Source organism: Monodon monoceros, unplaced genomic scaffold (assembly GCF_005190385.1).
Source record: "Monodon monoceros isolate NGI ecotype Baffin Bay Population unplaced genomic scaffold, NGI_Narwhal_1 Super_Scaffold_3, whole genome shotgun sequence".
NCBI lineage: Eukaryota > Metazoa > Chordata > Mammalia > Artiodactyla > Monodontidae > Monodon > Monodon monoceros.
In genome coordinates this window covers 65,692,216-65,706,526 of record NW_021703780.1, presented here as the reverse complement: position 1 = coordinate 65,706,526, position 14,311 = coordinate 65,692,216, and the positions used below count along the sequence as shown (strand labels likewise).

The 14,311-nt window shown below is 53.2% G+C and overlaps 1 protein-coding gene across 1 annotated transcript in view; it reads right to left on the bottom strand.

Moving 5' to 3' along the window:
* Positions 1-713: 713 nt before the first annotated feature.
* The window catches only part of DOCK3 (dedicator of cytokinesis 3), a 404,078-nt gene continuing 390,480 nt past the window's right edge, over positions 714-14,311 (bottom strand). Inside the window, exons 50-53 of the mRNA XM_029243318.1 lie at positions 10,366-10,484; positions 9,092-9,179; positions 4,490-4,572; positions 714-3,661 (exon numbers count right to left, since the gene is read on the bottom strand). Coding sequence (XP_029099151.1) covers positions 3,152-3,661; positions 4,490-4,572; positions 9,092-9,179; positions 10,366-10,484 — 800 coding nt within the window. The 3' untranslated portion in view covers positions 714-3,151. The remainder of the gene's footprint in view (positions 3,662-4,489; positions 4,573-9,091; positions 9,180-10,365; positions 10,485-14,311) is intronic.

Genomic DNA, 14,311 nt, shown 5'->3' with positions numbered 1-14,311 from the left:
CCGTAACCCAACAAGGCAGGGACGGCGGGGGGCCGCAGGCGAGGCTCCGAAGAGGTTTTTTTTCCCTTTTACCTTTTTTTAAAGGATCACGTAGGCGGGGGGAACCAGACTTCGGGGAGCCCCTGCGGAGGCTCTGGCGCCTGCGAGGCCGGCGGACCACGTCCGAATTGCCTCAGCAGCTCAGGCACCCACCCGCTTGAGCCCCGGGTGGCCGGAGCCCGCCTCGCGCGGGCCGTCAGGGATACCCGGGCCGGGGTGGACAGGCTCTGGGCTGGAGGGGCGCCCATAGGAAGGGCTCTCCTCCGGGCTGCCTTTCCAGGGCTCAGAGAGGCACCCGGGCCAGGGTTGGTTGCGTGGCTTTGGGATCAGAAGCATCCCGCCTCAGAGTGGGGAGGTCGGGGGTTCGGAGGCTTGTCCCGCACGCTGGTAAGAGGTGCCCCCCTTTTCCTCACAAGCCTCGGAAGCCTGGCCGAGGTGGCTGGCACGCCGCCTTCTGCTTCCCACTGAGCGCTCAGGGCCCTTGGCTGCCCTCATTTCCAGGGCAGGGCTTGGCTCCCTGTCTTTGAAGGCAGGACGTGGGAAAGGTTGGCTCTGCGCTCAGGGCAGAAAGGAGATTTCTATGGGGCTAAAAGGGCTTGGAGCCCAGCGGCAAGGGTTGGAGAGAGGCACTTGCGCTGCTCCCAATTCAGTGAATTCAGCGGGTCAGTGTCAGGTATTCATCTTTAATTCACATCACAGCAGTCAAAGGAGTGGGGAAAGGGGGGAAATAAGGTGGCAGATATGTACATTTAAAATTCACATTACTTGTTGGATTTAGAACATGCTACCACAATATATACAGTAAAATACCTTTTGGGACACCAGTACAAATTTTTTTTTCTTTAACTTTGCTTTCTGGTACAGGTAAGACCATTTTTAAGTCACTTCTTATTTTAAACATAAATACACAAAAGAAATGGTTAGAAGTTTTCTTATTTTAAATAAGCACAGAATGCCAGAGGTTAAAAACACATTTATATAGGGCTGAATACCAATTGGACATCACACTCTATACATTTTTTGCTCAAATTCCTGTACAAATACACAGCATTCAAATAGGTATTTACAAATAAGCTTGAAAGAATGAAAATCAGTATTTCACACTCTTTTCAGAGGATTCTCATCTCTTGGCCTCCCACTTCCCTTCAGACTGGCTGATTCTCCAGTGAAAGGAATTTGGATTATGTCCTTTTCATGGAATTAGGGAAAATGGAGAGGGAAAACAAACTGGGCTCACCCTGTATAAGGCAAGGCCAAATGAACCCACATTCCACTCTCTACCCTCCCATGCCACCAGGTGGAGAAGGTAGATGTTCTTATGTGAGGACTGCCTTGTCCAGGGATTGAGGTTCAGAAGTGCCCTAAAACCTAAATACGCCCTCCTACCTAAGAAATCCAGAGCTAGTCCCCGACTGTCACACTTGTGAACACCAGATGGTCCAGGCCTGCCACTCTGCTTGGAGTCACCCTTGAAGTATCAGAAAGGACCCACAATGGTGATAAACACTCCCAGACGCCCTGAAGCTAATGCGGCCCCCCAGTCTTTCCTCATAGGTTACTTGCTGGCATTCCTATTAAACAACCTGGCATTTGCTTACAAGTGAAAAATACCCTAACCATGGAGGTCAGATGGGCCAGCAGACGAGGAACTAGGGGAGCACACACCTGCTCAACAAGGAGAAGGCAGCCGTGGGACCATCACAGTTGTGAATGCAAGCAAATAAATGTTTTGTAGACTTTTTAAAAGTAACTTAGAAGCACCCTGGTAAAATACTATTACCACCCCACCCTATTCCCCCAAATAATAAACCAAGAGGAAAATCGGTGCCCTGACCTGAAAGAGTTTCCTATAAAGACACCACTACCTTCTGCCCAACAGACTGGGGAGGCTGGAGAAACTGCCCTCCTGCCCGCCCTGAACCCTGAGTGGTGGTCCTCATGGGCCTGGAGCTGAGGCCCTGCACTTGGCTACTGAGAGAGGATAATTCAACCTGTGTGGCTCTCTGCTTCTAAGAGGAGAATCCCTCCCACCCTTTTTACCCAGGAGCTTGCTGAGCCTGACCACAAGTCCTCGGGCCTTAGAAGCCTGGCTGGGCAGCCAACCCCACTGCTTGGAGGTAGTGCTGAAAATCCCTGATTCAGGAGCTGATGACAGGCACTCTCGCCACTTCTGAAAGCTTTGAGGATTTCCGGCCCCTGCCACACCCAGCCTCACTCCTGTATCAGCTTGTTTCTCAACACGTGGCTGCCCGGGCCCTGGGGAGGAAGGTGGCGAGGGTAGTCCCTCTGGCGCTACACCCCCACTCAAGCTCCAGAGGATAGGAGATAACCACTGCAGATCCATACACCAAGGGGGCTCCTGCAGGGCACGGGATGTATTAAGAGTGGAGAGGGGCAAAGGGTCAGAAATAAAAACGATGGAGGGAAAAATCCAAGGTAGAGTAGGAGGCAGGGCTGGCCCATGGAAGCCTGGCAGTATGCCCTGGGCATGCAGTTAGGCCAGGTCACATGCCTGAGCTGGCAGGTTGGCCTAGCCAGCCTCTCAGTTGCACACTCCTGGATGGAAGAGGGAGCAAGTGGGCAGACATTTGTGCAAAATGGCTTGTAGCCTCCTTGTCCACCGGTGACGTAGTCAATGTGGTCCTTGCAATCCCTGAATACAACCGTGAGCTCTTCTGTCCACACAGCAAAGGAAGAGGTCCCTAGTGCAATTCCCATTCTTCTGTGCATCTCTTCCCTGGAGGGAGGGCCTGGGCTCCTACCCCCCTGGGCCCTGCAAAGCAATCGATTCTGTCTGTGCAATATCTCCATATAGCTCCACATAGTCTGGAACTGCAGGAGGAAGAAAGCATCTACTCCACAAAGGAAAAAGGAAAACCCATAGAAATGGAATGTAGAAAATGAAATAAAAAGAGAAGCCACAACCCTTCATGCTGCTGTGGCCTCTGTACATGGCAACACACGAGTTCACGGCAGTAGAATGTAGACTTGGGGTGGTTCTCTCCTGAGTGCCAGGCCTCTCTGGCTCCCTGCGGGGGGACTTGCTTTTCAGACCTGGAGTGGTGGGGCAAGCTGCTCACTGAGGGTGGTGTCCTAGCTGCCTCCCTACCCCTCATTGTTCCCCTCGGCTGTGCTCCCAGGCCATGCGAGCCTGCTCTTCCTTGGTGCTCCCAGGAGGCAGCGAGGCCTTGCGATGCAGGCCCCGAGGCCTCTCGGCCTCCTCGCGCAGCAGCACACCCTCGTCGTGCTCCAGGGCTGGCAGGCGGGGGTGGTAGGGCTTGGGTGGCAGCGCAGGTGGGTCCATGGGGTCCTGAGGGATGACACATCCCGGGGCTGAGTGGCTTCGGCACGGCTGGGCCTTGATGGAGTCCAGAACAGCGGACTCAGAGAGGCTGTAGTGGACGGGGAGGTAGGGTGGCTCAAGATCTTCGTCAGCATTCCAGGCCTGGCTCGGCACGGAGTCCATGGTGTCGGTTCGAGGAGGGGCCTCCGAGGAGTGCCCAAAGTTACTCTCGCTTAGGGAAGACACACCGCTGCTGGCACTGCCAGACAGCGTAGAGTTGCTGCCATCCAGGCCCGACTGGGGGCTTGTGGGGGAGGCTGGGATAGGGTGGAGAGGAGACTGCAAAAGAAAAGGTAAAAATGTTAGAATCCCTCTTTCCAAACAGGCTGGCTGACCCACCACGGGAAGAGAAGACCAAGAGTCTGCTTATTAATGAACTTTAAAATAACCCTCATCAACAGCATGTTTCTTGTTCCATCATCAGTCACCCCCTAGCTCTTCGCTGCCCCCAAGCCAGTGGAGCCCCAGAATCACCTGCATTTCTGTGGCTAAAAAATGGCCCTGTCTTGGCTGCTGGGCAGTTGTGCCCCCTGAAGCCATGTCCCAGGCTGCTGGCTGTGGCTCTGGGGTACAGACAGAAGGGCTGGGTCATCGGGCCAGTTGGCGAGGGTAGAAAGAACCCTAGTGGGCCAAGGGCCAGATGAGTGCATTCTGCTGCTAAAATCTGTGACAGTCTTTTCCAATTTGCAGAAAAGTTAATGAGTTTTTCGTAAAGGTCTGGTATCTGATGCTTCTTGCTTTGAGTGGGCTCCAGTTTAAAGTGCTCTATGATCCACCACAGGAATGTTTCTTTATGTCTTGAACTGTGGTGTGTTGATAAGTTGGGTGTTGGCAGGGAACCCCCTGGCTTCTCACTGCTCGTTGCTCACATACTCTGGGTACCATGTGTTGCCGTCTCCAGGACCCTCTGACTTCCCTGCCCCCATCACATTTGTTGCAGGACACGTTGGTCATCTGCATCCCAAGTGTGGCTCCGGCCACCCCCAGCTTCAGCCAGGCTGGGATCTCAGGGACAGGAGCAGGAGAGGTAGACCTCAGGTGTCCCAGGGGTGATTCTAGCAGCTGAGATGGCTCCTCTCAGCTGGGGCTGTCACCTTAGTGCATTACCTTGCGCAGGGTCCGGGCTGGGAGGGCCGGGGGGGTGTCACCCAGGGGGTGGTGGAAGGCGTCAAAGTGTAGGGAGTAATGACCTGCAAAGGAAACAGAACCAGAGCCTCAGCTGGGCCCTTCCTGCGCTGCACGTCAGCATATTTTGCAGGGCCAACTGGACAGATGTGGGTCTCCGGCAACCCCTCAGCATTGAAGGCCACAGGAAAACCTCTATTTTCACTGAAGTTCTCCAAAACACAAGCTGCTGGAGTAAAGACACCCATGCCACACAGGAGGTCAAGAAGGTCGAGTGCATCAGAGCCCATGGAACAACAGACTGCAGACAGTGGCAGCTCTCAGCCTGCTGCTTGGCGACGACAGGCTGGTGAGTATCATCCTTGGCATGGTCAGTTCTGATGTCTTCAGCCTCCACGGTTGGAAAGGCCTCACTGAGCTCACCTGCTGTGCTTGGAAACCTCACTGACCCCAAAGCCCAGCAGGATCCTTCCTGCGGTGGAGGTGTTTTTTCCTTGGCTGAGTCGGCTCATCTTCTCAGCCTGGAGGGCTGTTGCCCTTGCCCGTGAGTAGAATCTGAGACTGGGGACTATCTGGGGGGCCCGCTGGAAGTCTTCTTACCATGCAGCAGGCTTCGGGGAGGCACTGGGGGGGCCAGGATGCACCCCGTGTGGGCAGACAGGAAGGGCTGGGCCTCTCGGGCTCCGCTATCCAGGCTCCAGCTGCTGGGGGCTGCTGGCACCGCTGAAGGGTGAAAACAGATGGCATGAAGGGAGGTTACTTCTTGAGCCACCCTCTGAGAGAAGCCTGTTCTACAGCCTATGGCTTCTGCAGGTGCATACTATGTACTCAGCACACGTGGGAGTGGCACGCCAGCTCCTAAGACACAAAACACTGGCCAAGCAAGACACTGTGGCCCACAGGGGACCGTGGTCAGGACAGAAGCCACTTAAGAGGATAGCAACAGAGTGAACTGATGTCCGAAGAGTACTCAGGATACGGTAAGCGGAGAGAAAGTGCAGCAAGGAGTGAGCGTCTGCAGCCTCCAGGACTTGCCAGGAGGAGAAGAGAGAACAGAAGAGGTGAGAAGAGGAGAGTCAAACAGGCTGATGGGACTGCAAAAAAAGAGAGAGAGAGAGAGTGCGAGCGCACACCTATGGAGAGTCTTACCAAGGTCAGGATTCAGGGATCTCCCATAGCCCTGGCCCAATGGGAAAAGCAGGGAGCAGGATGGACGGGCAGCAGAGACTGCCTCCGTCCACAGCTGGTGCATGGCCAGGGACTGGGTCCTGCCCCCAAGCTGGCCCCACAAAGAGCCTGTGGTAAGTACAAGCTTTGCCCATCCCTGTTGCTTCTGTGCCCACTGGCTGGGTTTGGGAGGCACAGGGGTTTTCTAGGTAAGGACTGGTATTCACTGTGCCTGCTGGAGGAGAGTCTAAAGCCCGTGAATCATGGCCCAGGTCCAGCAGGGACCACTGCTTCCAGAGAGGAGGGAGGGCTGTGGAGCCCACGGGTGCTTTGGGGCATGTAGAGAGGCCCAGTTCCTGGCACCCACATGCTATGGATGCAGGGTAGAGTGGGCCCTGGATAAAGGGAAAACACAGGGTGTCCACCTATGGTAAGGAAGAAGTCCAGTGCCAGAATACTGGCCCGTCAGCCACAGCTGGGGTGAGTGACTTTGTAGGAGGGGAGAGGAGAGAAGGAATGGCTGGACCTTGGGGTCCGAGGAGCAGGAGGGGGGCATGTGAATGCTACTGGCCAACTCCTCCTGGAGAACAAATAACACTGACAAGAAATATGCCCTTTCTCTGACAAAGCCAGACAGGCACCAATTCCCTTTTGCGCTCTCCTAGAGAGAGAAGTGGCCTACCCACTGGCTTTGTTCTGAGGCAGTCATAGCTAAAGTGAGCCTGACAAGGCTGAGGTCTGGGTTCTTCCCACTCCAGGTCCTGAGTGGGGAATGCCAGGGCCTAATGGGACCTGAGAGGCTCTGGGAGGGAAGGAGCTAGAGCTTAGCCGTTGAGGAGGATGTGGCCAGGAGGGGTTGGGCCCCGTGTGGTCCAGGGATAAGGTGATGTCCACCCTAGTCCTCCTCACTGGTCAAGAACTGCTGTGGGCTTGCAGCAGAACACAGGGTAGAACTCAATGACCTCAACAGCTTCAGCTCTGAGGAGCATGGCTCAGTCTCATGGGATGGCTGACGGCTGGTGGCAGAAGGGAGGGCGTGGCAGTGATTGGGTAGACAGACACTCGACTGTCCACTGAAGGGAGGAAAGGATTCTGACTCTGGTGAACACCAGGTGGATTCCACCAGAAGGCGTCCTCAGAGAGCCTGAGCCACCCTAAGAACTGAACAGGCCTATTCTCATGTAGGCTTTCCTCAAGATGCAGCATGAGCTTCCTGGTCCTCAGCACTAAGCCTCCCTCTCCCGAAAAGGAGAAGTTCCATCTCCATAAAAAGCCACCAAACCTCACTGAATAAGAAGCTTGGAGGTGGGTCTGGGCAGCTTCCCCAAAGGGGCCCTGACAGCCCAAGATCTCATGTGCACATCTAGACCCCGGAAGAACTGTGGGACTGCAAAAGTTTACCCACAAGGGCCCAAAGGATCTTGCAGGTAGGAATGCTATGAGGGAAGAAAGCTGGCAAGGCTGCAATGGTGTACAAAGGGTACCTGCCTGAGCCCCTCTGTGTGAACCAGAAATCATCAAGCTCGCCCTGTAGCCTGCTGTTGGTGACCACTGAGACCAGTGAACTTGTGCCATACAGCACAAGTGCGTTGGGGTTAGTGGAAAATCTAAGATGCACAGACCTATCCTAGGAGAAGAGGGGCAATCCCCACTGTGTCCTGGTCATTTCTCTCTCTCTCTGTTAATGGGCCACCACTGGCCTGAGGTCCCCTGTGCACAGCCCACAGCCTCGAGGGCAGGCTTGCTTGGTCTGGGAGTCACTGCCTGGCAAAGAGAGACACATGTAAGTGAGAAGTGGAGTTCTCATGGGACTCAAGATCCCGATGACAAGAGAATGGTGACAAGTATGCACAGTTCCTGCCCTGGAGGATCCAGGTAGGGACTTAGGGAGTTATTACTCTGGCCTATGTGTTCCCCCTAGGCAAATGTCTAGTTTGCTACACACTGAGCACTGGCTTTGTGGCTTAAATGGGCTTGCTCTGGGCTCAGCCTTTGTTCTGAGACAACCCTCTTTCCTTCCCACACCTGGGAGGTGGGCATATCCAGCTTCTTGCTGCAGCTTGGTCTGAAGCCTGAAGCTCTTCTGGGTCCAGTTGGCGTTAAGGTCCTGGTCTGGCCACCAGCACCCAATTGAGCTTTGAGCCCATCTGTGCTTTTGGCTAGATCTGTGATTGCTCCACAACTCAGGTAAAGAGAAGCCACTGTGGATTCTGGCCCTCAAGGCCAAAAGGGCACTCTGTTTTGGGGCACAGGTGCAGGGGTCCAGGTAAGCCGCATGTTTTAGGGATGTGCAACCTTGAGGCTAGGAAGGCATCTTCAGCCAGAATCTCCATGCCCTTTGTGGTTGAGTACCCGGTGCCGATGCCTACCAGGCACTGAGGTCATGGACCCCGTGCGTGGTCTCCTTAAAGAGGACAGAGAGGCATATCCTCCATGATGAGCAAGGGAGGCACAATGACAGTGAGAACAGCAGACAGTACTTGGTGAAGAGGTGCAAGGATGACATGACAACAGCTTTGGAGGGACATGTTCTGATGGGACAGCAGGTTATATTGCTGGGGACTAAGTGTGCCCTAAATTCCAACAGATGGAGAAGAGGGGAGGGGAACCTACAGGGAGCGGGCTGACATGGGCCGGTTCTGTGTGGCAGGTAGGCTTAGCATAGTCCCCACACAGGTACTGTTCTATGTTAAATGAACTCAGGTCTCCATGTTTGGGCCGGGGTCATATGGGTCCAAGTCTGGTTCTTCCTTCAGCTTGCTAGAGCAGAACATAGGGTAAAACTCCACTATCTATAAACAGCCTCTGTTCTAAGTATTGCCTAGTCTCATGGTATAGTTGTTGGACTTGCAATGTGTAAAAAATGGACTCACAGCAGCTGCAGGCCAGAGTGGCTATAGGAGGAACTGAAGTCCCTTGGACAGGACTGTCTCTGGGAAACTCACTTTGCCATGGCCTGTCCTTCCCATTATTCTTGGGTGCATGCTTGGCCACAGGCCTGTTCTGAGCAACAAGGAGAGGTCCCCGTGGGCCCAAGTTGAGAGGGACCAAAGGGGCCACAGGGCCTGCTGAATTCTGGGGCTGGTCGGGAGGAGCCCCGGGGAGTGGCTGCCCATCATTTGCATACTGCAGCCCAAGTTTTCATAAAGGTGGGCTCAGGGCAGGTGGCAGCTGGGGCTTCTCAGAGGGTGGGCCCTGGGGAGGGAGAGATACAAACAAACAGGATCCAAACCTTAGCATCAAGCCAGACGTGGGTTAAATAGTGAACACAGGAACTGGTCAGGACTCTGGACAGATAGAGTGGCCTGGGCGTTACAGTGTGGCTCAGCCTTGGCCAGCTGGTGCTCAGGGACAAGAGTCAGACGCTCAGGATGGGGATAAACATGGGAGGAGGCCACCTGGGAAAGGGAATTATACCTTTTTCAGCCACAGACAGATTGGGATCACTGCAGGGTTTGCAGGCTCCAACCACTTGCTGGAACAGGGCCCGCTGGAAGTTTGGCAGCTGAGGGAAGGAGAAAAACATCAAAGAGTGAAAACAACCAGTTACACCTTGGGGGCAGTGTTGTGGGCCACGGGAGCCAGGATATTCCAGGATCAGATGGAAAAATCAAAGCAGTGGTACAGCTCATGCTTGAGATGTGTTGAGAACATCAGGCCAGCTGGAAAACTATCCACGCTATCTGGCTCTGAGTCCTGCCATGTGCAGTGTTTGAGGGTCCACCCTCCAGTGTCTCCCTGGGCTCCAGGTTGTCCTGTACATGGCCAAGAAAAAGGACACAGGCACCCGAGGGTATCTAACTGTATCCTTCTGTCCTGCCAAGGAGACCCACTGGTAGAAAGGATTTAGGGACCCCTTTCACCCCTGAGCACTGGCAGGTTTAGTCTCCTGGAGATGCCCCACATGCACAGGCCCATGTGAGCACTGAGGGTAGGGAAAGGGAAGCACTCAAGCCCAAAGTCACAGACAGGACCTACTGTTCTGATGGGCAGCTGCCAGGCAGACCTGCTCCTTCCACCTGGCAGGGCTGACCAGGCACAGGGAGGTACTGCTGGGAAAGTCCTGGCACTCTGGGACTAGGTAACAGTTGTTTGGAGGTGACTTTCATGGACCCTGACAGAAGGGCAGGGAAGACTGGATAGGAGGGGAAGGAGCTAATCCCTGCAGCTTCTTGTTCAAGGGCCCCATATAGGATATTTGGAGAGCTGTGCAAATGGTGTGGAGAGTAGCCCCAGTGGGTAGAGAGGGGCTTCAGGTGGATGGATGGATGGATGGATGGATGAAAGAGGCAGAGTTTGCCCCAGTGAGGATGTCCTTCACACACACAGGGAAGAAGGCCATTTTCTAGACCCACGTCCACCACTGCCTTCTTGGGACAGAAAATAACCAATTTTCTCTGCCAGACTGTTTATAGATGAGGAGTCCAGGAGGCTGGCCAGAAGGATAGAGAGCCACACAAACAATGGTGGTTCCAACCCTGCCACCACTCTACCCACAGCTGTACTCCATCTGGACTGCTGGTCCTCACATTCGCTGCAGTTCCCATCTAGGAGCCCAGCAGCCTTCTGAGGGTCTTATGGCAGAATGAGGGAGGCACGAAGGACAGTGCAGAAAGCCTAGCAAGTGCAACGAGGGAAGCCCAGGCCAACACACTTGCAGCAAAGGGCAGTCAGTAGGCTGGCTCCATTACCTGTCCGTTCTCCAGGATGGCTGCTGGATACATGGCACTGCTTGGGCGATCCCGGTGTGTGGGCAGCAGCAACATCATTTCCCGGGCATGGCGGTACTTATCTGGCAGAGAGGGAGAGCCTGTAACCAAGTGAGAACAATCACGCACAGATGACAAGCCACAGATGGAGGGCCCAGAGGGCAGGCATCCTTGGGGCCAAGGAACCAGGGTGGGTATCCCCTTGCAGTTGGGGTGAGGATGAACTCAGCAAGCACAGGAGGAATGAAGCAGAGCCTGGTGGTTAGATGGTGGCGGGGGCTGCACCTGGCATCCCAGCCAAGGCACACATACTACAGCTTGGGGCAATGCAGACTCCCGACAGCGCCCTCACCATGCTCAGAGGCAGATCATGAGGAGAGCTGGGGACTGGAGCTGGGGCCCTAGAGGCCCTCTGCATCCAGCACTCTTGGGAGAATGGTGTGGCCTGGATGCTGAGCTCTCTCAGGGGGCCCAGGAATGGGCCCAGGCCAGCTTGCAATGGAGCCATCACACAGAAAACAGACACACTCAGATAACACAGCAGCACAGTTCTTACTTGACACACTGTTTCTACACACTTACCTTCTCCAGACACCACTGGCCCTGTTCCCAGATGGCTCCCTACCACCTTTTCCCAGATTCCAAGCCTCCAGTGCCTGGCCTCTGCCTTCCTGGCCATCCTACTGCAGACCCAGCCAGACTGGCTGGGGGCCCAGGGCCCTGCACACAGGGGGCTCTCCAGGGTTTCTAAGACTTGCCCTTCAGTGAACTCGGGAGTCATGGAGCTAGTCTGGGACTTGTGGGTCTTTAACCCAGGCTCTTGAGTTGACTTGGTTCATGCCCTTCTCTTGTGAGACCTCCTCTGGCCTGAGGGGCTGTTATGGAGACCAGATGTGGTGTGGCTTAGTCCCCATTGATGCAGGCCACAACTATGGGCCCAGGAACCTGTCAACCAATGGTCCTCAAGGGGACCTTCCACAGAAGTAGTGAGAATAAACTTGCAGGCTTCCCTTGGGAAGATATAATTTAGAAGGCCCTCCAAACGTGTATCACTCATTGTGCCAAACACCAGCACGCCCATGTCAAACTAGTGGGAGGGTCACCTGGATCCCAGTGCCCCCTACTTGCCCACTGGCAGCTCGGCAGCCTCTGGCTGATTCAAGTGGTTGAAACCCCTCTCTGTGGTGTTTTCTTAGTGAGGCTCCATCTGAGAGGTGAACCTGCAGCTCAGGAGGCTGTGTGTCCCTGAAAACCAGGGTCTCTGAACCTTCCTGTGAGTGTGCCGTCCAAGCACTGTCAGGGTACAACTAAAAAAGGTCTTCTGCAGCCAGGCGTTCTTGAGATATGCCTCTTGTACCCATTTTAGTCCAAGGAGATGAGGCTTAAATATGTTGAAGAAGTCAGTATATTAAAAACAAGTAAGGCAATTATTATTTAAGTAAACTTCTTCCACAGCTGGTCTGAGCGATACTGTTTATAGAACCTCAGGTCTGGCTCTAAGACCTAGTTTTAAAAATATCCTTCACTGATAAGGGAATGAGTAAAGTATGCTTTTTTAAAAAACTAGGCCTGAATTGCTACTATTTGGTGATTTTTTCACTTACATCAATATTTTCTTTTAGAACTTATGCTCTGAGGCAACCTCAAAAAGACGGCTGTGTAAAGAAAAAAGGAAAAGGGCTCCTAATCCCACTGGTTTCTATAGTGCCTTTCCAGCAAGAAACTCTGAATGCTCCCTGGGTCCTGCTGGCCACATCTCTGGACAGGGGTACCCCCAGCTTGGTGTGCACAGAGACATAGCCCCTTTATACCAACTCAGTTACATCAAACTCATATCTAATACCCATCCCGCACCAGGCATGTGGTTGGAACATGGTGTACCGCCTTGCTCAGCTTGGCCATGGTCCCTCACCTCACGGAGCTCGCAGTCTGGCTCACCAGGCCAACCCCAGATCTGCACACTCAATATCCTGATACATGTTGCAGGGCTAGGATGGAGGGACAGCAGCCTGCAGGCCCCAGGGGCTATGCTGAGGATTTGTATCCATGTTATGGAGGCCTCTCTGGTGCGAAAACAAAAGAGTGCTCTGTGCTACCACTAGATTTTCTAACTCTTTCATCTTACTTCCTGCCCACTGTTGTCTTCCCTGGGCAGCCAATACCATTGTAGGAGAGAGTGATGGCTACTTTTCATGAAAACATTTAAACACCACAAGGGCTTTTGTGTCACAGGACTTTTGAACTACTACAGTTGTAGTTTGGTAAACCCCAGGGGGGCTAAGTCCCAGCATGACTGAGTTATTCAAGGAGGATCAATCAAAATCTCCATGTTTCCTAGCCCCACTCAGCCTTTTTACCACCAGGGGGCGCTGCCGACGTACAAGAGTTTAGACTATGCCTTGCAGGCCATTCAACTTGAAGGTTTCCAAAGCAACAAGAACCACAGCAGAGTGTCAATGGGCACGGCAAGGAAGGCTATTGGTGACATGACCACTCCTGGGAGTGGGGAAAGTGACTCCAATGCAAAGGACTCTCCAGAACACTCTCCATGAAAGCCTTCCCCTCATCCGTAACATCAGACATAAACCCCAGAGTGGGCCATTCTGTTTCTTCGGTGACCCCCGTGCATCTACTACTTCACCTCCCACATTTATCTAAAAATATCAGTCTTCCTGTATGACACCAGGTCACAGTCTGTATCTTCTCTCACATGTGGGCCTGACACATGCCGGGCCCATGGTTTTCTCCAGATGGGCCTACACATGGATTGCATGGATGTTGTAGCCTAGAAGTGACTTCCTGCTCTTTCTTAATAGCCTCTGCTCTTATCATGATTCCCCGCTTTGGGCCCAGTTCTATTTAACCATTTTGTTCACTTTTATACTTCATATCTACTCCAGAAAAGGAGGGAGCTCCGGAGGGAGCTCCTATCAGCCTTTCACTATATGATATTCTAGAGTTTGACCATCATGATAGCTTACCTCCAGAGATGGTGACCATCAATGCCTTCCCTCCCAAAACGCACATGCCACTCCTCACATCATGAGGTGCAGTCTTATTCCACACCCTGGTATTTGGGTTGGCCTTAGTGACTTGATTAACCAACAGAATGTGGCAAAAGGGATGTTCTGGGACTTCCAAGGCTGGGTAATAAGAAGTCTTGCAGCTTTTGCCTGGGTGTCTTGGAATGCTTGCTCTGGGGAAAATCGGTTGCATGCTGTGAGAAGCTCAAGCTACAGAGAGAGGTCATACGTAGGAACTCAGGTTGACAGCGCCAGCTGAGCTCCCGGCTGACAGGTACTATCACCTGCCAGCCACGTGAGCGAGCCATCTTGGATGTCCAGCCTAGTTGAGTCTTGAGATGATTCCAGCCCCCAGTGACATCTGACTGCAAGCTCATGAGAGACTGCAAACTGAGAATTGCTCAGTGAGCCCTGTTAACCCACAGAATCACCCAAGATGATAATAAATTGTGGTTTTAAGCTGCTAAGTTTTGGTGGGTGGTTTATTATGCAGCAATTGATAACCAAGCCATTTGAAATAAAAAGGGATCACTTCCAAACAGGGAGAACATAACTTCTCTCTATTCAACTCTGAGGGTGTAAGAGCAACGCAGACTTCTTACTGAGCACTCGTAAAAGCTTGAGCTGGAAGGACAAACGTGGTACCAGAAAGACTGTGAGGTCCCTGATGGCGTCTTTGTCCTCTTCAGGGCACCGAGTACGAGGCACTGCCTAGGGGAAGTGTCTGAGCAATGTCAGAGTGAAGTGAGTTAAAAGGTCCATCCTTTGCTGCCTCTGTTTTTATCAATAATCATGGTTCAGAGATCTGACTTCAGCAAGAATACCCAGCTACAGACTTAGATATGGCTGAGTATATCTTAGAGAGTGTTCAGGTTAGGAAAAAACCCACACAACAGATTAGATTA